Below are 25,360 nucleotides of genomic sequence, written 5' to 3' on the forward strand. Positions count from 1 at the left end.
TCCTGTGGTGAGAAGTGGCAGCACCCCGGGGCCTCCAAAAGGGGGCCTCGAAGGGTCAGGTACCCCCCTTCACAATGCTCAATTTCCCTTTAGCTACAGTTACTCTTTCAGGTGTCCAATAAATAGTAGGTGGCTTCATTCCAGTTGCTATTGTCTGAGCTTCCATTGTCTTGAAAAGTTCTGTATTCTGCTTACGTGAAATTGCTTTTGGATGAAACTTGGGAAATAAAATCTCAGATGTGGAAAATAACTGGAACCCTGTGGGAATTTGGCACATGGGCATGTTTGGGTATGTTAGAGGCTAAGTGGCCTTGGGATGGTTCTCAGCTGCCAAGTAGGCAGTAAACAGGATAATAAATCAGAAAGTCGTACAGGATGATAATTACCCTATGAAGTTACAGTTGTGCCCGTGTGTATTTTATTAACCAATTAGCAGCTGCTTGATTGCCTGTTATAATTGTATATAAGAGCATGCTGGAGAGAAATAAAGGACTTGGCTACCAATCACATTGATTGCTGGGTTTTTGTCCGTGCCCGCCTGAGAGGCACTGCAACGCAACAGAACCCCACCTGATAATATATGATCCTGGTAAGTATTGAACACTTCCTACCACCATCAATAGGAACTAAGGGTGTTCAGCGTTCACCAGATTCACTCAGCACCTCCCAGGATCAGGACCCACAGTCTCCTTTATAAAACATTCGCACCCCTCTCCCCTGAGTCCCTGTTCCATGAGACAGTGACTTGGTTGTGTATTTCCATGTGCATTTGAATTTAGCACTAAGCACTGAAAGGCCAAATCCATCCCTATTGTAATTCTGTTGATGTTTTAATGCTGTGTTTTGCTCATTAAGGCCTGATCCAATGCCCACTAAAGTTATTGAGAGTTTTTCCTTTGCCTTCAATGGGCATTGGATTGGGCCCACAGAGCAGACCAGCACTGAAATATTTGATAACTCCATATGGAAAGGTCCTATAGAATTTAATAGAAAATAACTAGGATTTAATATAAAATTATATCCCTGATATAGAATCCATAGGATGGTTCAAAGATTCATAGAAAGGAGCTTATGTTCTATTACATGCTGTTTCCCAGCCTCTCAGCTGGTCTCAATCAGCATAGCTCCATAGAAATCAGTGGAGCTACATCAATTTACACCAGCTGAAGATTTAGGCCAATAGGTTTTTAGAGTAATTGCTGTAGAGATTTATTATATTTCTAAAGAAGCCCATTGGGTCTGTTCCTGTTGAATTCTGTTGGCTTTTTCCATAAGGGAATTTCTCTCAATCATTTGAAAAGTTCTCCCAGTTACTTTATCTGAGTTTGGACATTGGCTATTTTCCACTGGTTAGATCAAATGCATGGGATCTCTTCATTCCTGCTTGTCTTAGAATAAATAACAATATGATAAAAAGGACACGCAGAAAAGATTTTCCAGGTTGTTCTCATGTTATAAACTTTTATTAAACAGAAGTTCTAGGTGATGGCTCTTTAAATGCTATGCCCTGCAGAGCAAAAGCATTGTCACTGAGATTTTAGAAGAACATTTTATATCCATATCTTGAGAGTGTCTACATATTTTATTCCTGCATCTGTTTTCATTAAAAACCAGATGCTCCCAAGCTCCAGGAAAATCATCAAGCTGAAGCATTTATCTTCTAGTTAGCATGGAAACAATTACGATAACTACTACTACTGTTCCGGCAGCTCCACCAACCATCATTCCAAGGAGATTCCCATGGACCTGTGCCGCCTGGCATCTCTCACCTGTATAGAAGAAGGTGTTGCCTGAAGGACACCTGGGAATAAAAGGCAACAAATGTAAAGGTGTGGCAGGTATTTTCCTGCCCTGCAGGACCTTTGCAAGATCATCCATCTACATTCAGAACTTCTGAAAGAACTAAGGGGCCTGTCTGCTGTAGATTGAGGACTCTTTGGTTTGACAGAGGATGTTCCATCTAGACACAACCCTGAGCAGGGTCCAGTGGGGAACCATCCCATCCCAGAGCTGAGGAGAGGGAGCTCAAGGAGGCTTTCCCCCACCTCTCCCACCAACAAGATGGCTGGGTTGCATGGGTCAGTTCCCAATAGAAGGGCTTGGGCCAAGTCTCCCACATCATCCCCACTTCCTTTAGGGCAATTTACATCCCCTGGGAACACCCACAGAGGGAGCAGTTTCTGCACTGCCCTGAGGACTGCTAGAAAGAGAATTCCCAAAGGCTGAGCAAACGAGTACTGTGTTCCTATCACTGTGCCTGACAATGTGGAGGATTTGATATTAACGTCTGTAGTGGTGAACTGAGAGTTTTAGCGTCTCATGAGCGGAATGTTTATTAGATGCATCAGCGAGTGCACGAGAAATCGGCGGCTGGCAAAAAAGGGGTCTGTGATACCTGCAGCTTGCTTTCCCTTTCACATTCACACAGACTCCATCATTCTGGCAAGGATTTGGGTCACACGGGTCTCTCATGTGGGATGACCAGTCTTCAAGGAGGCCAGTGTCCAGGGCTGATCTCCTCTGCCTTTCAAGAACGAGGCCTTTGGTGATGGATTGGGCTGGTTTAATAGGGACTTCAGTCTTTCTGAGATAGGTTAGATCTTTTAAAAAGGAAATAAAGAGAGAGAGACAGTGGTTAATAGCGACTGACATTTTTATACATTGTACTTTTCATCCCGAAGGATCTCAGCAATGGCATATTATCTCTCCTTGCCCCCGTAGGGAGCTCTCACTGGTATTGGAGGAAGCTCTGCATGTATAAAAAGAGGAGAACATGCCCTTGCTATATACATTGATATATATAAATGCATATAGACATTTCTATACATATACATACACGTACACATATACATATACATGCATACACAGATATAGAACCTGTGCCTTTTGCATAGCCTGAAAATTCCCCAGTGACTAATAAAATGAAACTCCTCCTGCTTATGCCATCTTGGCATCCCTGTATTAGAACCCTGAAGTTTCCCCTTTTCGCTAGCCCTGTGTGAGGACATTACAGAGAAAGTTACCACAGAAGCCTTGCAATGAAGTCATTTGCCAAGTAATCTCAATTATTGGTGAAGTGATTCCTATGTGTGTTAGTGGTGGGTTCAGACTGCAAAATGTGGATCCTGGCTTTCAAAAATCTCAGGCTCTAAGGTTCTATATATATTATAAAATGGACCAAACTCAACACCTTTAAAAATCTGGCCCAGCAAAATAGAAGCGGCTCAGAGATTGATGACCATCATTATCGGAATACCCATGTGAATTGACATTGAAAGAAGAACCTGTTCAGTTTGATTTAGTTGGAGTTGGTCCAGCTTTGAGCAGGGGGTTGGACTAGATGACTTCCTGAGGTCCCTTCCAACCCTAATCGTCTATGATTCTATGAAGAGAAAGAAAAGATTCTGCACCTTTAAATTCTGCAAAAATAATGAGGTCATCGTTTTTCAGGAAATTCCGCTGGCTCAGCTGTTTGTGAGAGATGAAATTACTCCACCCCCAGTCTAAGCTTCTATTACAGTTGCACGAAGGGTCGAATGTTCCAACCACAGATGGTTTATCCCACATTGAAGTATCATTTTTATCTGCAAAATAATATGATTATGCATGACTTGGTTTTAATCAGCAAAAAGCCTAGAACCAAATGCTATTCAGCAATAGATGTTAAAGCTTTACAAGGACTTTTTCTGCATTAATAAACTAGTGGTGAAGTCATGCCCCACAGTCAGATTTAGATTCTGAATACCTGTGTGAGAGTTTAGAGTTTCTGGATTTTATCAGTATTATTGTTCTGTGAAAAATCTTTGTTATTCAAAACATGAATATAGAAAAGATCATACTGAGAAAGGTCTGGCGAGATCGGGACTCAGCTCTTGGGGTTTTACTTTGACAAAGTCTTTATTCTTCGTATTAATTTGTATTGCAATATCACACAGGAGTTCTAATCATGGACCAGGACCTCACTGTGCTGCCTCTTCCTCAAATAATTTATAATCTAAGTGTAAGGCAAGAGGCAATAGATGAAGACAGAGATATGGATGGGGGATTACTGGATATGCTTTGGATGATGATAACTTAGAACTCCCACAGATTTCCAACTACTTTACTCATTAAATAAACTGCTTTGGGTGACAATCTAAATGCAACCAAGCTGTCCGTATTCAAGGTCACCAAACCGCAAAATTTGCACGTTCAGTTGGTCAGGCGCATCACGGGAAGGTGATGCTCTTGTGGCGTTGCAATGTCACATTGTGACACACCACTCATCAGATCATGTCACTGGCTTGGAAGTGTTCTGACCTCCCTGAACCCATTCTAAGAACACAGGCAGAATTCTGGGTCTTGACTTCGTTTTGAAGAACTTTATATTTAGAAATCAAACTCATATCTCTAGGCTCATTCACCCCTATAATAATAAATAATAATTATTAATAAACACCTAACACTTATAGAGCACATTTTTATCCCAGGTGAGCTTGTATCACTATTCCCATTTTACAGATAAGGAGCCTGAGGCACAGAAAAGGGAAGGGACTTGCCCAAGGTCACCCAACAAAGTAATAGAAGAGCTGGGAATGGAAACTAGGCCTCCTGACTCCAAGTCCCATGCCCTCTCCACTGGATCACACTCTCTTTCTCTTGTGCATGCTGCTTCAGTCATTTTCATGCAGAAGCCACTTACTCGGCAAAACCTGGGTCTTGTCTGTCGTGAAGCTCCTGCTCGAGGACATCCTGTTCCTGATGTCAGGGTGCTGGTCTAGCACCGTTATAATAGCTTGTCTGTTCTCAGCAGGCCATTGCAGAACATCATCATTCTCTCCACTGCACAAGTGAAAAGAAATGCGGGTGTAATCTGGAAAGTAGGAATTAGATGTGCCATGAGGATACAAAGTTATTCCATAACCATAGCCCTCAGGGCTATAAAACCGGGGACTACGCATCACAGAGCCTGAAACAGAAGTCTGGAGAATGTGGGTGAAGTTCCGAATGAGCCATACAGCACCGGGGCACGGTGTCTCAGTTAGGGTGACATCATCAATAAAAATTCCACCAGATGAGCTGCTGTGACTGCCCCTGAGTCCTTGGAAGACGTATCTGAACTTCTCTTGAACATTGAGGGTCACATGGGCAATTTTCCAATTGTGGTCGCTATCTCCTACGGGAAGAAACAAGAACCAGGGACACAATTAATAACAATATACCATAGGCTTGGTCTACATTACAGAGTTAGGTCAGCACAAGGTGGCTTACATTCACCTAATAACGTCAGTGTCTACACTAGAATGCTGCTTCCGCTGAAGTAAGTGGCCCACTATGCCAACATCATAACTCCACCTCCACAAGAGGCGTAGCACTTATGTCGATGTGGTAAGTGCCCCATCCCCACCCTATCACTGACCGCCCAAATTGTCAGCCGCCTCCTCCCCCACCCTGGTGTGATAGCCTGAGCTGTCAGCCAGGCATGCTGTCAGCGCCAGAGCAGTGGGGCCCCCACCTGTGAGCCTGGCACCCGCCTGACAGCTAGGGCTATCAGCGCTGGGGTGGGGGGAGAGCCAGACTCCAGCTGTCAGTGTGTCCCACAATGCCCCACTTCAGTCAGTGGATGCTCCTGGTGAGGACACCCACCACCGACAGAAGGAGTAAATGTGGACATGAATTACAGCAGTGTCTGTACATTGACTTAAGTCGACTTAATTCTGTAGCATAGACAAGTCTTTAGTAGCACATTTATTGTTATCCAACCACTTATTTAAACCGAATACTAAGACATGTGGATTTCCCCATAACCCTGAAGGGTGGAGATCTCAGGTTGTTATTATTACTATTATACATTTATATTTTAGTATCACCAGAGGCCAGCTAGACCAGGGGGCCATTGTGCTAGGTGCTGTACAAATATTTAGTAAATGGCAGTCTCTAACCCAAAGAGCTTTCACTTTTAAAGACAAAAGATATAAGAGGTCAATGAGACAAACAAAAGGCTCAGGGAGTCTGGCACCAGCTGTCCCAATATCACCCTGATTTTGCCAAGGTACAATCCTTCATCCTGAAAATCCCACCTGCAGGATATTCATAGATCCCCAAAACTCCCTGGGTTTTGCCACCACAACAGAACCATTTCACAGTAGCTGAGTTTGTGCTGTTGAGCAAACCCACAAAAGTGGCAACTCTCATCAATGTTTGGTTTTGCATTTTTTTTAACTTGGTCTAAAGTAATCTCAAAATAAACCATCGGGGTCAGATCCTTCCTTCCTTGAGGTGACTCAATGGCAGTCGTTAGAGTGACACAGGGGCTGAATGTTGCCCTTGCTGTTGTAGGAGAGCCAGATTCTGATACCTTTACTCACACTGAATAGCACATGACTCCTTGAGAAGTCCAATTGATTTATACATGTCAGGTGCATTGAAATCAGTGGGATTGCTCATGAAGTCAGGGGTTATTTAGTATGATTGACATAGTATCAGAATATGGCCTACTACGTCTCTGACTGTGTGGTGCATATCGAGACCATTTGTTGGCCACCCCTTCACCCTTCCCTATTATTCCAGGGTGACCCCAGGATGCTCAGCGTGTTCTCTGTTCAGACACAAGTTTAAAGTTTGATGTCAAAGCACTTGTATTAGATGGTGCCACTTAAATTCAGTGACTCATTGGAACCACGTCCCGCTGGCAAGCAATGAGGAGTTGATGAATTTTCTGCATGGAAAATGCTCTAGAAGCAAATACATGTGCAAGTTGTCAGGAATGAAAGCTCTTATTTGCATTAACAATGCTGGGGGATCATTGCTCCTATTTGCATGAGCACAGTGGTTAGTTACCCCTCATGGTGCAAATGTAAATCTTTTACAGGCCTGCTTTGCTCTTACCCAAAGCATTAACATTGTGACCTGTATATTGCTTGGGACCATCCGAATTTCACCATCCAGGGCTTGTAAACAGCCATCCACGTAGTAGGTATGTTGTGCTCATACCAGAATGCCTACCTGGATAGCAAGATGCTGACCTGATTGGCTTGGGAAAACCCTTGTGTTTCTGAACCAGTTTGTCTCTTTTCTGAACACACTATGATATCCCCTCACCCGCCCCAATTTTTTGTAGTCGTCTAATATTTTCAAAAATACCTTGAAAGGTTTTGACTTTAACCAGTGTGTTAACAGTCCCGGTGCCATTGTCCTTTCTAACCCAGATGACAAGCTTGTCCAAGGGGCTTCCAGAGATCTTATAGAAGAACTGGAGACACTGCTGAGTTCTCTTTGGATAAAGGATCCGGGATTCTAGGAGAGCCATATCTTCTGCCTGGCCAGAGCTAGTGTTGAAGTACATGAAAGAACCAGCATCTACAGAGAAAGTGAGCATCAGTTATTGCCTCTTCTTAATCTTTCTGCCTGCTGCATATGACTTGCGGTGGCATAAATGTATGTGCAGTGCAGAAGAAACAGCTGCATGTATAGTTAGTGGTGCTTTTCTTAAACCTCACAACACCACTGTCTTTTTAGGTATTGTCTCATATCCCCGTGTCACCAACAGGGAAACTGAAGCACAGAGAGGCTACACAGAAGACCCAGGAATAATATCCCGGGGCTTGACCCCAGTCTCTCTCTAGCCACTAGACTGTACTGTCACACAGCCAACGTCCCTTTAGTTACACCTGTGAAATAAAAAATGGGGGTGTGACATTCTGGGGATCACACAGACAGGAAAGGGGTTCTGTCACTGCCTGCCTTGTAACTTTGGGTGCCTTAATGCTATGGTGCCTGCCTGCCTGCCTGCCAGGAGGTGACACTGCAGTTGCATCTTTGTTACAAGTACAATGTTCTACACATATCTCCACGTATACATTCGTAGCCATAACCATCTGAAGAAGTGGAGTTTTACCCACGAAAGCTTATGTCCAAATAAATCTGTTAGTCTTTAAGGTGCCACCGGACTCCTCACTGATCTCCTAATGACCACCAAGTTTGGGACATTACATGCTTTCATGAAAGACCGTACTTAATCTACAGCTCTACTCTGTAACATTGTGTAGAACCTGTAGATTCAATTGCTTGTCCCTTGGGGTTCAGAGCCCCTGTTCTCTCCTGGGGGTGCCTGGACTTTGATTGTCACAGGAGGGGAAAGAATTCAAAGAAAGCCTGCAGGATGTTCTACTGATGACCCGTGGATTGCTTCCAAGTATCATTTCCCATTCCTAGTTAAAATTGTACCTGATCCTATGTAACTATTCCTGAAACAGTGTGAGTCTCCGTGTCTTCTTCACTTTAGTGGCTGGTCTACGTAAGGGGATAAGAATGTGCCACCTCTGCCAGCAAATGGAATTGCTCCTTTAGCTCAAATGATAGTGGCTCATGCTAAGAGTCATTATACCTGCACTTCTTATTTAGGCAAAATTCCCACTGAAGTCATATTTTCCTGAAGTCTGAGGGAGTTCTGCCTGACTAAGTAGTGGAAAATCAGGCTCTTAGCTGTCAAACAAGCCTTTGGGAATTTCTCTTTACTTTAATTTGTGAGCAAATGCTTCCAGGACTGACACTGCCGGGCTCTGTCACTGGCTCATACTAGGGACTGACCTTGCATTTTTTTGTGATTCTACTAGTTTGAAAAACAGAAAACTGGGGATTTTGTGTAAAATTATCATTAAACACTTGAATAGAAGGACCTTAAAATCATTGTTGTTTGATTCCTTAGGAAATCAAATATTGATCTAAGACTGTTCCAGCCCCAACACGCCTCACGCGTCATTTATGTTTCAAATGTAACTGTTACCAGAGATTTGGGTGCAACTCTTCACTCTTATGTTGTGCTAAAATCATTGTTAATCAAACCGTGGCAGGCATGGCAGGTCACATTCCAGCATATATTTATTATGCCTCTAGTTAAACCATAATACATGTTCTTTGTCCTCTTCTATATTGCTGAGCTGGTCTGGAGAATGTAGTGTGTGTTGCAAAAAGGTTCTGATTTGGCACTGGTAATATCAGCACCTTTGTTCCTCATTATCAAAAGAAAGCACATTGCCAAGGTGCTGTGAAAAGGGAAAAGGGTGCTACCGTGGCCAGAGTCATAACAAACAAGCCTTCTTTAGAACAGTACCCTCAAAGATAGTTCTTTTCCTGGCTTTGAAGTACCTTTCAGTTTGATCAGCTGCCAAGATTTTCCAAGAGTTGGCTGCAATGTTAGCATCTCTCCAAAGTGGTCTTTAAAACACAGCTGTCACCCTCGCTAAGGTATGAACAAAGTGACCTTTGGGGTCCCTAACGTTTACTCAGGTACATATTTATTTTTTATTTTACCTTTGCAGCGTCCGAGGAGTGTGTGGTCTTCTTGTCCTGCGAGGCTGCTCTTATGGACCCAGTCTGCATCATCTCCGGTGCCCTGAACCATGCCACAGATATTGGCAAACTCAAAAGCACACTGGTCCAAAAGGGTGTGAGTGGAAGCTGAAAGGACATGCATATAGTTAAATCCAAACAAGCCTCTAGTAAATAAAATGTGTTTTAAGGAAGACTGGGATAATGCTGTTCAAATTGTTTTTCCCTTCTGTATGCTTTTCCTGATGGATACATTTCTATGCAACACATCATACTGCACATATACAATCCTGCAACCTTTACCCTCCCTGAGTAGTCAAAATGATTCCTTAGGGAGCTATTACTCAACTTCTTGGTTCCTGAAGGTAGCAAATAAAATCAGCTGTCCCTGACGGATGCCCAGCCTGACAATTGGCTGATTTCTTGGAGCTGTCACAACTGAGGTGACCCTCAAGCAAGGATCTGAAGGAGGAGAAAGTTAATTCATTGAGGGGGATCCCTGAATAAAGCACAGCATGGAAGGAAGCATAGAATTGGATGAGTTTAAGTCTTTCATTCACTTACTGGACTGCTTCAAAAGCAGTAATGGCTAGCAGAGACCTAGAGAGGGATTGGGATGGGGAAAATAACCTGCTCCACACATCACTCATCCCCATTAGCACTGCAGTAAGGTAAACCGAGGACAAGTTTTCTATAGTTCCTCCCTATCTGGATCTCTTGTCTTTTTATTTATTTAGATATAAAAATTAAGGGGGAGAAAAGAAATCCTGTTAAAGCCCCAAAATGCGGCAAACTTGACAATGGCTCAGTGTAGACTTACTGCAGTTGTACATGCGATTCAGTCTTTCTAAGTCAACGGTGCTGAAATCCAAGCGCTGCCCAATAATGTCATTAAATGCTGGTATCTTCGCAGTGATTGTTGGGACACCTTCGTTTTTGTTAAATGATAACGGCTCGTAATGCATTACTGATTCATAATCATAAGGGGTGTTCAGGTCGGAGATGAACGTGTCGTCGTACTTCACAAAGTTGTGAGACTGGCCTGGTGAAAGAACAAATGAGTGATTCATTCTTAAAATGGTCAGAATCCTTCCCAAGGCAAAAATGTCCCTGGGATGGACATACTAAAGCTCAAAAGTTACAACATATTAATGCAGAACAGAATCAATATGGTGGCTTCAAAGACAAGTACCATATGGTTAGAATTAGAATCTTAAATTATTGGTTTATGAAGCAATTTTGACAACAAAGTCCTCTTATTTTAGATCCCCGTTTTCATTTCATGTGTCTTCTGCTAGTGCACATTTAAATAACTGCCAGCTGCAGCTTTTGAGTGCTATCACTCGTGAAGGCAAATGATGGAATTTCCATGCATGAAATATATTTATGCTTGACTGTCACTCAACTTGCACCTATAGAGCATAAGAGCCAACTTCTGCCCTAACTCACTTATGTAAACTAGTTCAATGAGAGCAGAGTCTGAACTTGTGCACGTGCCTGCATGCACTAGTAACAGTGCCCAGAAATGGTGCATGAATGTATAAGGCCACGTTTTGAAAGAGTGGTTCTGAATGTTTTTCTCCTTTTCTGAAGGTCCTCAGGCATCTCCTTGTTTCGGTCTCATTTGCTTCCCTTCTCTGCCTCTTTTATGACTCACATTACAGTTTGTCTTCTTCTAGCTATGGCCTCGATCCTGCAAAGGGTGAAATTCTCTGGCTCCAATCCAGCAAAGCATGCATGTAATTGCTCAGTTTTACTCATGTGAGTGACTCTATTGGCCTCAGTGGGAGTATTCACACACTTAACAGTTAAGTCCAAGCGTAAGTGCTTTGCAAGCATTGGGACCAGATTGCTCAGCACCTTGCAGGATTAAGCCCTAAGGAATGATGAGCAGGCTTCATTCTGGAGCCTTTAATTACTGAGGCAAATGTTTGCCTGGGTATTCGGCTCACTGTAGAACAACCGGGGTATTTCTCCTCAGTAGGGAGATGCATGCAACATGCATCCTTAGTGTATAGAGTGCTCCCAGCCCCCGCTGGCGTGCCGGACAAAAGCCATCTTCCATTTAGAGCTGAGTGAAAATGCAGTTTTGCCACACTAGATATTATAACATTTGCTGCAATTTTATCCATTTTCAATTCCCTATGACACTAAAATGGCAATTTGGCTGCAGAAGCACATGAAATTGTAACTTTTCCATTGTTTTCCTGAAAATAATGTTGCTATAAAAAAAGGAAAGACCTATTTTTACAGTGAAAATAGCCCCTATTTAGTGCAAATAATTCACAGAAGGGACCAATTTCAAGCTTGCAGAGTTTGAGAGAAAGAGAGAAAAAAATAACATTTCAAATTATACTGTGAATGTTTTGGCTGCTTCTCACTGCTATTAAAATTCTTATTCTCCTCAATTAGAAATAGCATGTGGCTGCACTGAATGAACCATTATTACTAAATAGCTCAGTTGTACTATTTCCCAGTGTAGCTGATTGGGGTAGCAGCTACATGCTCAACACAATGGTCTGGGATTCAGAGCTGAGGATTGTCTGAAAGTTTATGTTTATTTCCTGTTAGAGATTTGAATTGAGACTTTGGGTTTGGCTCCACTTGCAGCTGTACAGCACTGGGAGTTAAACCTGTCTTCGTACAGCTGAGTAGGGAAAGCGCTGCAGTCTGTCCACACTGCCAGCTGCCAGCGCACTGTCCTGGCCCCATTTGCAGCTGCATTGGGAGCAGTGCATTATGGGCAGCTATCCCAGCATTCAAGTGGCTTCAACGTGCTTTTCAAAAGGGTGGAGAGTGACAGGGAGCGTGGGAAAGAGAGAGTGGGTTTTTGGGGGTGCTGAGAGTGTGTCAACACGCTGCCTTGTAAGTTCCAACCCCCCTCCCTCCTCCACCCCTCTCTCACTCACTGAAGCAAACAGCAGCTGTGTGGTTTTTTTCTCATAGACCAGATAAGCAGCCGCTTGTGGAAGTGGACCCCAACCCCCTCACCGCACACCACCCCGCCCCACCTCTCTCTTCAAGCAAACACTAGCTGTGTGCATTCCAAAGGGAGCTCCCCTGCCTGCCTCTCACTCATTCAAAGCAAACAGTAGCTGTGTTTGGTTTTTTGATAAGCAGCCCCCAAAACAGAGCTTTGAAAGGGCACTTCCCCTCCAGAGTTCACAACAAAACAAAGAGAGGAAGCTTCACTTAAAAGGATTATGGGGAGTTTCCAGAGGTCAATCACTGCGTAATAAGGTTACTCCCCATTTACACTGGAGCAGCAGTATCTCAGCCACTCCGCAACAGCTGTTATTCCTCTCAGGGAGGGGAAGTACCAGCAGCGCTGTAGCCACGGAGACACAGCGCTGTACGTGCCTTGCCAGTGTGGACGAGGATTGAGGTACAGCGCTGTGGGTGGCTTTATTGCACTGTAACTCTCAAATGTAGCCAAGGCCTTTGACTGGATTAATTATCAGAAAGGATGTCACTCCTCCCAATGTAGCACTACAGCTTTTTACAGCTCAGAGGAAGGTAATCCACTCAGAAGATCAGTTATAACTTTCAGATGAAGATCCGTTCTAAGAAGAGCACTGCACTAGCTGCGAATAAAAGAAGCAGCTGGCAGGTTGTACAAATCCAGCCTTTGCTGACACCTAGTGCCAGTGATTCAGAGCCAGAGATGATCCAGTCTTTATGCAAATACAAGATATGAGGAAGGCATGTGGACAGGGCCGGCTCTACCATTTTTGCCGCTTCAACCAAAAAAAAAAAAAAAAAAAAAACTGCCCGGACTGTGCTGCCCCAAGAATGGATGGAATGCCGCCCCTTAGCATGAGCCACCCCAGGCATGTGCTTCCTCCACTGGTGCCTGAAGTTGGCCCTGCGTGTGGAACCTTCCACTGTATCCTCCATGCAGTGCCCAGCTGAAGTTGCAGTCTCTCAACTCCCCTAAGAAACTTTAAGAGGCATTTTCCCTCAGTAAGGCCTGCAGGATTTATCTCAGTGGGAAGTGGGATCTATAGCTTGTAATGACACCTGCAGAACATCGTACCTGCAGTAAAGTTACGCTAACATGCACCTACTATATTTTTTCCTTTTTTGCATTAGGCAGGAGAATGTTATAATGCTCCCAGTCAATTACCGTTTTATTAGACGTGTCATATTTGGGTTGGGTCAGGCAGAGAGGGATGTTACTGATCATCTGAAAAGAATAAAGAAAACTGATGACTGGTTGGCTCCAGGGATCAAGAAGGCTGATGTGTTTAATGCCTATTTTGCTTCAGTCTTCACTAAAAAGGTTAGTGGTGATCCGATAATTAACACAATTAATATTGCCAACAAGAGGGAAGGAATGCAAGCCAAATTAGGGAAGGAACGGGTTAAAGACTATACAGCTAAATTAGATGTACTCAAGTAAGCAGGGACTGCTGAAACTCATCCTAAGGTACTTAAGGAACTAGCTGAAGCAATCTCAGAACCATTAGCCATTATCTTCAAGAGCTCATGAAGGATGGGTGAGGTCCCAGAGGACTGGAGAAGGGCAAACATAGCATTTGTCTTTAAAAAGGGGAACAAAGAGGACCCAGGAAATTATAGACTAGTCAGCCTAGCTTCGATACCTGGCAAGATACTGGAACAAATTATTAATCAATAAATTTGTAAGCGCCTGAAGAAGAATAAGATTATAAGGAATAGCCAGCATGGATTTTTCAAAAATAAAATATGCCAAACCAACCTAATTTCCTTTTTTCACAGGGTTACTGGCCTAGTGGATATGGGGGAAGCAGTAGCTATGACATCTCTTGATTTTAGTAAGATTTTTGACATAATCCCACATGACATTCTCATAAGCAAAACAGGGAAATGTGGTCAAGATTAAATTAGCATAAAATGGGCACACAACCAGTTGAATAGCTTAGTCGAAGAATAGCTAACCCTGGTGTGCTGTCGGACTGGGAGGGCATACATAGTGGGGTCCCACAGGATTCAGTCCTGGGTCCTGTACTATTCAATATTTCCTTTAATGACTTAGATGATGGAGTGGAGAGTATGCTTATAACATTTGTGGCTGACACCAAGATGGGAGGGGTTGCACACACTTTGAAGGACAAGATTAGAATTCAAAATGACCTTGACAAATTGGAGAATTGGTCTGAACTCAACAAGATGAAGTTCAATAAAGATAAGTGCAAAGTACTATACTCAGGAAGGAAAATTCAAGGTTATTGTTATGCACAATTACAAAATGGTGACTAGGTGTCAGTACTGCTGAAAAGGCTCTGGGGGTTATAGTGAATCACAAATTGTTTTGAGCAGGGGGTTGGACTAGATGACCTCCTGAGGTCTCTTCCAGCCCTAATCTTCTATGATTCTATGAATGAGAGTCAGTGTAATGAATTGCCAAAAAGGCTAATATCATTCTGGGGTGTATTAACAGGAGCGTCATATGTAAGACAAGGGAAATAACTGTCCTGCTCTACGTGGCACTGGTGAGGCCTCAGGCAGAGTAGTGTCCAGTTCTGAGTGCCACACTTTAGGAAAGATGTGGATAAATTGGAAAAGTCCAGAGGAGAGCAACAAAAATGATAAAAGGTTTAGAGAACCTGACCTATGAGGAAAGATTAAAAGAACTGGGCATGTTTACTCTTGAGAAAAGACGACTAAGGTGCAAACGTAGTAACAATCTTCAAATATGTTAAGGGCTGTTATAAAAAGGACGGTGATCAGTTGTTCTCTGTGTTCACTAAAGGTAGGACAAGAAGCAATGGGCTTAATCTGCACCAAGAAACATTTAGGTTAGATATTAGGAAAAACTTTCTAACTATAAGGATATTTAAGTTCTGGGATAGGCCTCCAAGGGAGGCTGTGGAATTGCCATCATTGGCAGTGTTTAAGAACAGGTTGAACAAACACCTGTCAGGGATGGTCTAGGACTTGGTCCTGCCTCAGCACAGGGGACTGCATTAAAGGATTTCTCAAGGTCCCTTCCAGCCCTACCTTTCTATGATTCCATTGGTAATGGGTTGCGGAGCCTTTCAACACATCTGAAAAATGGGGATAATTGTACTCTCTGGTCTGTCTTCTCTATTGTAAGGATCAGAGACTGTTTCTTACTATGTGTTTGTTCAGCATCTAGCACAGTGGAACCCCAAACTCAGTTGAGGCATGTAGGCCCTATATTTAATATTAATTAATTATTTATTATTATTATTATTAATTATTATTATTATTATATTATACTGTTGGTTCAAATCCAGCCCAAGTTAATAGCAACTGAAAATTATTGCCATCTGATGACTGTTTGGTGACCTAAGTGAGGCGAGTTGTTCTTAGTTCAGTTTAATGGTGAAAAACATGGTGTGTAAAGCCCCCATCACCAGTTGGCTGCCCCAGTCATGCTGGCAGTCCCAACACAGATGTTAAGGAAGGAATGGGCATGGACGTTCAACTCCTCTCTCACTTCTAGAGACCTTTGTGCCACCACCCGGGTCAGACACATGTTGGGGCAGTGCTGAGTGAGCATGCATACACTACTGTTACCTGTTCCATACAAAACAACAGCTATTCGGCTTGGAGGACCGAAGAGAGTATTTTTACCATCAGTTAATCAGATAACTGAATTATTCTGGTACATTTTCTTTGTTTGTCTTGCATTTATTTAGTGCTTGTGAAAGGTGGAGCCCTGACGATTGAAATCACATATACCATGCAACAACGCTGCAAGCTTCCCTATACAGTCCCACCAATGTACCTCAGCACTGAGCAAAACGAACCACCACTAAGAGTAAAAGAGTGGCTCACGGTCTTGGTGCTGAGACTAGCAATAAGGATGCCAATGGAGGTGACATGTGTTACATGGTCACATGGGACAGGTTATTGTTGGACCTCCATTCTTCTACTTATGTGTGCTATCTCCTTTCCTTACTATAATTTATATCACATTAACGTCTAGCACTAGGACCACAATGTGCTAAGTACTGTATAACTCCATAGTAAAATACTGCCCCAACCCCAAAGAGCTTCTCTTTCAAAAAGAGAATGCAGAGAAATAGAGAGAGGGAAAGCAGAGGTGAAGTGACTTGCTTAAGGGCTCCTGACATCTAGGCCAGTCCCCTATTCACTAGGCAATGCTGCCTCTGATCTGTGTTATCCTCAGGAAAAAAAGCAGCGCGGAGATAAAATGATGTCAAACTACCTACTACATCTAAATGTGCACAAGTATCAGCTTTTAGAGATGCCCAATGCTGCACCCTCGATCTAATCTGGCTCTAAAATTCCATGTCAGGAGGCTTTAAAACCTAGCGCATTAGTGAGAAAAATAATATACTTTCTGTCTCTGTACTTCCCAAAATCTGTATTGCCATTTAAAGCTGACCTGGAAGAATTTCATCCCACCAGATGTTCACGTAATCATCCCGGTCTGTCCTTGACTGTTCATGATAAAATCCCATTGCATGTAAGAGCTCATGTTCTACGATAGCTTTATGGTCACACCGCTGCCCAATGGAAAGGTTTTGTCCAGTCTGTCGGTCACCCACCATGGACCAGCACCTGAGAAAGAGAGAGAGATTGCACAGTCATATAACCATAGAAGTGTAGGACTGCAAGGCACCTCAAGAGGTCATCTAGTCCAGTCCCCTGCACTCAAAGTAGGACTAAGTAAAACCCACCATTCCTGACAGGTATTTGTCTAACCTGTTCTTAAAAACCTCCAATGACAAAGATTCCATAACCTGCCTAGGTAATTTGTTCCAGCACTTAACTACCGTGACAGTTAGGAAGTTTTTCATAATGTCCAACCTAAACTACCCTTTCTACAATTTAAGCCCATTGCTTCTTGTCCTTTACTCAGAGGTTAAGAACAACAATTTTTCACCCTCCTCCTTGTAACAACCTTTTATGTACTTGAAAACTGGTATCATGTTCCACTACAGTCTTCTACATCTGAGGGTGCTAAAGGAGTTGGCGGATGTGATTGCAGACGGGGCAGTGAGTTATATGGGCCTGTGGTGCCCATGCTCCAGCAATATTCAGGGCACAGGGACCCGGCTTCACCAACTTTCAAGGCCAGGTCCTCCTCCCTGTGGCCTGCTTCCCCCGTGCACCTCCTCCAAGAATCCCTGCCTGCGCCCTGGGCAGCAGGCAGCTGCCCCCTGTAGCTCCGCGCTGTGCTCTGCCAACTACCAGCATCAACTGCCGCCGCAGGGTCCTAGCATCCCCCACCACTAGTGCCAGGACAGATTGACCCAGGTTTATCCTGCCCCACGCTGGGCAAGGGGTAGCCCCATCCTCCACCCCCAGTGAGGCTACAGCGAGGGGCAGCAGCAGGGGAGGAGGTGCACAAGTGATGGCAGCCCCCTCCCCCTGCACCCACCACAAGGGAAGCAAGGGGGCTTCCTGGACCCGAGAGGGGCTCTAGAAGCACATGCAGTGACAGCGGTGTGAGGTGAGTGTGCTGCCAGCGGGGGAAAGGACTGCAGGGAGTCTCTGGCCCCTCTCCAGCCGGGGGCAGCCTGCCTGCAGCCCAAACTCCTCCTCCCCAGCCCTGCCCCACCCCAGAACCTGCAGCCCCAGCCAAAGCCCTTTGCTAAAAAATCTTCAGGACCAGACTTCAAAGAGAAACTGCTGAGCTTCAGTTCATCTGCAAATTTGACACCATCAGCTCAGGATTAAACAAAGACTGAATGGCTAGCCAACTACAAAAGCAGTTTCTCCTCCCTTGGTTTCACATCTCAACTGCTAGAAGGGGGCCTCATCCTCCATGATGAGGGGTTGGACTAGATGACCTCCTGAGGTCCCTTCCAACCCTGAGATTCTATGATTCTATGATTGAACTAACCTCGTTATCTCTAGCCTGCTTCTTGCTTGCATATATATACACACACACACACACACCTGCCCCTGGAAATTTCCACTACATGCATCCGACGAAGTGGGTATTCACCCACGAAAGCTCATGGTCCAATACGTCTGTTAGTCTATAAGGTGCCACAGGACTCTTTGCTGCTTTTACAGATCCAGACTAACACAGCTACCCCTGATACATGTTCCCCAAAGACAATGAAAATAGAAGTTTCCATCCAACACATTACTGGCGTGAAATCCCCAATGGTGACAAAGTGGAGAGGCCATGGCTTATGTACTCAAAAACCCAGAATGCTGCATACTGTTTTGGATGCAAACTCTTCCAGTCTAATGTTCCAGCCACATTGGGTTCTACAGGAACAAAGGACTGGAAATATCTGACTAGAAATATGGCATGCCATGAGAAGGCAGCAAATCACCAGAGAGCATTCCATAGGTGGAAAGAGCTTGAGATGAGACTAAGGTTAAAGGCCACCATAGATGATCAGCATCAAGAGAAGATTGCATCAGAGTCTCTTTACTGGCACAATGTTCTGAAAAGGCTCATTGCCATTGTGAGAATGCTTGCTACCCAAAACCTAGCACTGAGTGGCACTTCTGATCAGCTGTATGTGCTAAACAGTGGAAACTTCCTTACAATTGTGGAGCTGATGGCTGAGTTTGATGCTGTACTCCAGGAGCATCTAAGAAGAGTCACCACCCAAGAAACATACACACACCACTACCTTCAAAAAACAATTCAAAATGAAATCATACAGTTACTGGCAACAAAAGTCAAACAGAAGATTGCGGCAGATCTTAAATCAGCAGGATATTACTCTGTTATTCTGGACTGCACACTTGACATCAGCCATATGGAACAAATGACTTTAATGGTGCATTTTGTAACAACAACAGAACCTAGTGAAAATGTCTCTGCAATGGTGATTGTCAGAGAGCATTTTCGAGAATGTATTGACATTGATGATACTATATGAGCTAGTATGACAAATGTGCTTCTTAAAAAGCTGGAAGAAACGGGAATTGCGATAGCTGACATGAGAGGTCGGGGCTACGATAATGGTGCCAACATGAGAGGAAAGAACAGAGGAGTGCAGACACGGATCCGAGAGTTAAACCCTTGAGCTTTTTTTGTCCCATGCAGTTCTCATTCACTGAACTTGGTGGTCAGTGATGCAGCATCAGCTTCTAGTGAGGCTGCTGAATTTTTAATGTAATTCAAAGCATCTGTGTATTTTTCTCTGCATCAACTCATGGATGGCAAATTTTGAAGCAACATCTGGGAACATCCTCTGACACTGAAACCACTTAATGCCACAGAGTGGGAAAGTCGAGAGGAGGCGATAAAGCCTATCAAACACCAAATTGGGAAGATGATGCCATAGTTGCCGTTATGAAGGATAATGCTATGACAGGAACTGTACGTGGGAGAACAGTGGCAAAGGGAAATGGAATCACCAGAAATATACATAACTTCATATTTCTGTGTGGCCTAGTGTTGTGGCATGACATACCATTTGAAATAAATGTTGTAAGCAAGAGACTCCAAGGTGTTGACTTTGATATATCTGGAGCAATAGAACAACTGAACAAAGCAAAGTCATTCCTACAGTCTTACCAGTCAGATGAGGGATTTCAAAATGTTCTGAAGAGTGTACAGAAGTTGGCAGAGGAACTTCACACTGAAGCTATTTTCCCTCCCATTCAAGAATACAAGAGTCACTGAAGAAGACATTTTGATTACAAGACACGGGATAATCCCATAAGAGACCCCAAACAATTCAAAGTTGAATTATTTAACCAGGTGCTAGATTGTGCAACACAGTCAGTTGAAGAATGTTTCATGCAGCTCAAGGAACACAGCAGTATATTTTGGATGTTGTATGATATTCCAAAACTCCTCACTATACCTGAAGAAGACCTACACCAGCAATGCAGGGCACTAGAGACAGCGTTGACACATGATGATACGCACGATATTGATGCGAGTGATTTAGGTGATGAACTGAAAGCCCTTTCAAGATACATTTCAGCAGGATCAACTCCAAAGCCTGTTCTGGAATATATGTGCACAAATAAGATGATCACCCTCTTTCCAAATGCTTTTGTTGCTCTGCGCATACTTCTAACAATTCCTGTAAACATTGCCAGTGGAGAACGCAGCTTCTCCAAGCTGAAGTTAATAAAAACACATCTATGTTCCACAATGACACGGGAGGTTGGTCGGCCTTGCAACCATCACAACAGAGCATGAGCTGGCCTAGACTGTGGATCATCAGGAAGCAGTTCAAATCTTTGCAACCAAGAAGGCACGGAAAGCACCACTTTGATTATTCAAACAGATAAAAATGCCAGTGTTTACTATGCAGACAAGAAAAGTTACATTTGCTGTTCAGGAGTTTGAAGGTTAAGTGTTACTTAACATTTTTGAACAAGGCATTTTAAGTTGTTAGTTCTCCTTTATTGGGGTAGGTAGCAGAGCAGTACCACGAGAGGAGAAGAACAGGAAGAAGGCAGACTTGAGACCTTTCAAAGTTTTGGCCCAAGGGGGCATGGGAGTGTCATTTGAACTCCCCACCTCCAGTGCCAAAAGGACACCCTGAGAATAGGGGTGCGTCCCTGACCACCTTGGCTGCTACCCATCGATGGACCTATCCTCCATGAACGTATCTAATTCTTTTTTGAACCCAGTTATGCTTTTGGCCTTCACAACGTCCCCTGGCCATGAAATCCACAGGTTGACTGTGTGCTGTGTGAAGTACTTCCTTTTGTTTGAAATTATCCTCAAGTTACCCCTAGTTCTTATGCTACGTAAAGGTGTAATTGATGCTCTCCTATTCACTTTCTCCACACCATTCGTGATTGTATAGGCCTCTATCATACCCACCCCCCACACAAACCCCTTAGTTGTCTCCTTCCTAAGATGAAGGGTCTGAATCTTTTTAATCTCTCCTCCTATGGTCTCATCTTGGGTGCCATTTTGCAATGAAACATGTGGCCAGATTGGAATATACATACAGACACTACCCTCATCAGTGAAGACTGAACCTTCCACCTCTTGTGATAAAGAAGAATTTGTCACTAGAGGGATTTAGGATGAGGAGCACTTAGAAATCTTATGAGGGAGTATGTAATACACTGGCCTAGTGTTGGACACCATATTTCCCTCTAATGTTATAGCAGCACAATGTGCTGGGATCTGAGCTATTGACTTCAGTTTCTTGCACCTGGGCCAGCAGGAGTTAAGAGTGTTGCAGAGGCAACATGCTCAGCATCTAAGCATCTAAGTGTTGCCACTTTATGTCATTCACTGGTGACTTCTCTGGATGACTCAGAATGGGCCCTGATGGGATCCAGAAAGAGTATCTTCAGTCTGGAGGATAAACGAGCCAAGGCAGAGTGGAGGACAGGGGAAAATTAAATAATCTTTATGACTCTGAAAAGGCCTTTAAGAAACCCTGAGAAAAAAGAAACATACATAAGTGATATACTTGATAAGATTCTTATCTTTTTCTAGCTACCGCCTTTGTACTCAGTGATCTGGGGATAGTTTATACACAGGAAATAAAAACTGCATTTCAATAACTTGAGCTTTCATGTCATCTTTTCTTCCAAAGATTTCAAAGCCCAAATTCTGCCTCCCAACACCCCTGCAAAATAGGTAAGGAGTGTACAGAGGGACCACTTCACCCACCACTGAAATGGAAACACCTCTCGGGAAGAAGGTGGTGGCTGTTTAAGGATGTGCAGCAAATCTACATAAAGAAAATTAAACAAGAATCTAGGAGGTCATCATAATACTTGCCCATTAGATTTTTGAAATCGTATGTAGGAGCTCTCTCCTTCGTATGGCTTGAAATCCACACAAGACTTAAGACGGTACATTTCAAACACTTCAAGTATGACTCCCTTTGCATTCAGATCTGGAAAATATATTTCAAAAAGTACCTTTAATATATTGTAGATCACTTGTTTGTGGAGATAAGCTATATGCTGTACATGCAGTATGCTATATCGCAGTGTAGTGATATGCAACTCATTGCTGCGGCGCCGCCTGCTGGTCATCCTGGGAATGTTTCCAGCTCTGGAGTGCCCTCTGCAGGCTGCTGTCTCGCCTGTCGCTGGCCTCCATGTCCCTCTCGGACCCCGGTGCCCCTTCTCTACGGTTCTGCCCCCTGCAGTACCCCTCCCCCCAAGTCTCTGGGTCTCTCCTCCCAGGGGAACCCCCAACCCTCTATCCCTACCTCACCTCAGTCTAGAGAGAGACTCTTTGAACTCCTGGCTCACAGCCTTTTATAAGGCCAGCTGTGGCCTGATTGGGGTGTGGCCCCAGCTGAGGCTGTTTCCCCAATCAGCCCAGCCTTTAGCTCGCAGCCCCAGCCCTTTTCCAGGGCTGGCTGTAACTAGGGTGACCAGATGAGATGAAGAAAATATCAGGACATGTATGAGGGTGGGGGGTGTCTGCCGGCAGAGCAAAATATCGGGACAAATTGATTGGTCGGGACGTGGGACAACCACCCAAATATCGGGACGGTCCCGATTTTATCGGGACGTCTGGTCACCCTAGCTGTAACCCTTTCAGGCTCGGAGCGGGTGACCACCCTGCTACATGCAGTAAGAGACAAACACTTTACATTACATGTTTTGCTATATCTTTGAGATGCCGTGGAATTTGATCTTAGTGTAATTGGTGGGCCTGCTTGTTAATGTATTTTGAAAAGCTTTGAATGGCTTAATGTCATTTCTGTTAGGGTCAAATTCTGGTATCCTGTTAACTCCAGTGGGACCAGGATTTGGCCCTAAAATTTGAAGAGTAAAATCTAGTCTGCTTTACCTAGGTCATCGCCCAGAATATAGGGAATAGGGAACTTCCATCTGTAGATCTCATTTCTCAGTGCATTACGCTCATCCTGTTGAAAACAGAAGGAAAGATTAATCCCCCCTGGAATAGGGAAGAGGGCTAATAGTACTGCAAATATGACGAGTACGAATTATGTGCATGCATTTACAAAATACTTACTGGCAGTAAGATATCCCCCTGAAAGAGGTTCAGGCCAGCAGCTGCAAAGCGATTTAGGAACAGATTATTTAAATTAAATCTCAAATACTGTTATTTTATATCCTGAAAAATGCTGAGTTTATGGAACCATGGAAGTTTCAAGGCCACAAGTTGACATTTATGGATAATTATTAAGGGCCTGTTTCTAGTCTCACTGAAGTAATGGATCTGTCCCTAAATTAACAGCAGATGCTGCTACCTAATTGGACAGATTACTAAAAAGCATGTTATGAGAGGTTTACTCTGCCTTATGGCTGTCTATGCTCCAATGTCTTTGCCTCCCTATAATCATAGCTTCATAGAGTTTAAGTTTAGAGGAAACTATTCTAATTATTCCAATCATCAAGTCTGACCTCCTGTATAACACAGGCCATAGGATTTCACTCCATGATTCCTGCATCAACTTGTGTCTGAGTTAGGGCATCTCTTTTAGAAAGAGATCCAGTTCTGATATAAAGTCTTTAAGTGATGGAGAATCCACTATATCCTTAGGTAAGCTGCTCCAATGATAAGAATAGAATAGAATATGCATATATATATTTATCAATATATTTGTAGATATAGCAATATATATCAAAATCAGATTACAAAAAAATAGAAAATTAAATGAGGTGGGTTCATTTTGTTGTGTGTTTTTCCATGTAATTTCTATACAGTTCAACAGAAACGCAGTAAAGCCACTAAATTACTGCCCACTCTCTAGAACCAGCTGTTATGGCGCTGAGGTGGGTGCTAACTGGCTTCTAAAGCCATTCCTACTTGGAACCCCACTCTGGGCCATACCATCAATTGGAATGGTATCATTCACTTCAGTGTAAATTCCCCTCAGCTATAGACCTGGCTCAATAGCCCTCAGTCTTCAGGAGTGAAAGGCTCTCATCCTAGTGGATGTTCATTAACATTACAGAATTACCACACAGGTCACTATGACCTGTGGTTTTCATCCAGGAGAAGCCCAAGGTTTGGACAGCAGGATTGCTGCAGGGCTAAGATTCAGGAATACTGGTGGTGCAGGAGGATGTTCAGTCCCAGTCTGCCTTCACCATGTTTGTTTATGATATGACTGCCTGCCCTGCCTGAGCATATCACCCAGTTTTTCCAAAAAAAAAAAAAGACAAAAAAAATTAAAAGTTTCTAAATATTAGAAGGTTGCACCAGCATTTTGCTTACAACCATCTCAAAAGGACTGCATGGGAATTAGAAATGCAACCCACCTAAATTTATTGCTGGAATGTCCTCCCTCAATTCACCAGCATCAGCATCACGTGCTGTAAGAAAAGCAAATTAAGAAGAAAAACATTATGCATCCCCTGCTCCACGCACAGAAAATAAAAGAAAATATCTCAAGACTAGAAATAGTTTACTGAGTCCTTACCATCTCCCTTTGGAGGGCGTCTAACCTGAAAGACAGTAAAATACATATTGTACAAGATGTATAACATGCTGAAAGAGAAGATCTGGCAATAGAAGAGTTAGACTTACCGAGAATGTAGTGCAATAGGCAAAACATAATATGAGACACAGGCATGGGAAGAAGTAAGTGGAAATCATTCTTGCAGCGAAGAGAGAAAACAGGGCATTTACAATGTACAACGCTTACAATTTATAGAGCAGTTCCTTGAACTTTGCACTTAGCATCGTGAAAGAAACTTCGAACTCATCATTTTTACCAGGAGAGTTATTATTAAAATAGTAATTATTTTTTCAGTTGCATGAGATATCATTATCATTGTTTACCTAAGTCCATTTGCAAGAACATGTAATTGAGCAGCCTGATATCTTTCTGTCTTCATTTCAAAAGCTGAAGGGCCAGACCCCGACCTCAAGTACTGCTTCCAGGTCTGAATTTGGCCCAGAGATTAAGTAAATTATTTCCTTTGCTGACAGGGCCGACTCTAGGCACCAGCAAACCAAGCACGCGCTTGGGGCGGCACGACTCCAGAGGCGGCATTTTTTGCTTCAGCAGTTCGCTCTCAGAGGTTTTTGTGGGTATTTTTTGCATTGGCTGTTGCGCTCTTGGAGGTTTTTTTTTTTTTGCTTGGGGCAGCAAAAAAAACTAGAGCCAGTCAATTCTAATTTCAGTTACTCTAGCACAAAGTTTCTCAAACAGGGGTCACCACTTGTGTAGGGAAAGCCCCTGGT

General features: G+C 43.5%; 1 protein-coding gene across 1 annotated transcript; it reads right to left on the reverse strand.

Moving 5' to 3' along the window:
* Nucleotides 1–1,452: 1,452 nt before the first annotated feature.
* Nucleotides 1,453–24,639, reverse strand: MEP1A (meprin A subunit alpha). Its single transcript, XM_039530842.1, has 13 exons — nt 24,594–24,639; nt 24,433–24,486; nt 23,180–23,220; nt 22,994–23,069; nt 21,965–22,082; nt 16,670–16,845; nt 10,130–10,351; nt 9,292–9,438; nt 7,123–7,338; nt 4,682–5,155; nt 3,411–3,584; nt 2,396–2,600; nt 1,453–1,801 (listed from the first exon to the last, which is right to left on the reverse strand). The coding sequence occupies exons 1-13, from the start codon at nt 24,637–24,639 to the stop codon at nt 1,654–1,656; spliced, it is 2,097 nt and encodes a 698-aa protein (XP_039386776.1). The 3' UTR covers nt 1,453–1,653.
* Nucleotides 24,640–25,360: the final 721 nt, after the last annotated feature.

This window comes from Mauremys reevesii, linkage group 3 (assembly GCF_016161935.1).
Source record: "Mauremys reevesii isolate NIE-2019 linkage group 3, ASM1616193v1, whole genome shotgun sequence".
Lineage (NCBI taxonomy): Eukaryota > Metazoa > Chordata > Testudines > Geoemydidae > Mauremys > Mauremys reevesii.

Coding starts and splice junctions, on each gene's coding strand:
- MEP1A (XM_039530842.1), bottom strand. CDS start 24,639: ATGTATTTTACTGTCTTTCAGGTTAGACGCCCTCCAAAGGGAGATG. Junction 16,846..21,964: donor CGATTTCAAAAATCTAATGG/GCAAGTATTATG, acceptor TCTCTTTCTCAG/GTGCTGGTCCATGGTGGGTG. Junction 9,439..10,129: donor GAATCGCATGTACAACTGCA/GTAAGTCTACAC, acceptor ATGTCCTTTCAG/CTTCCACTCACACCCTTTTG.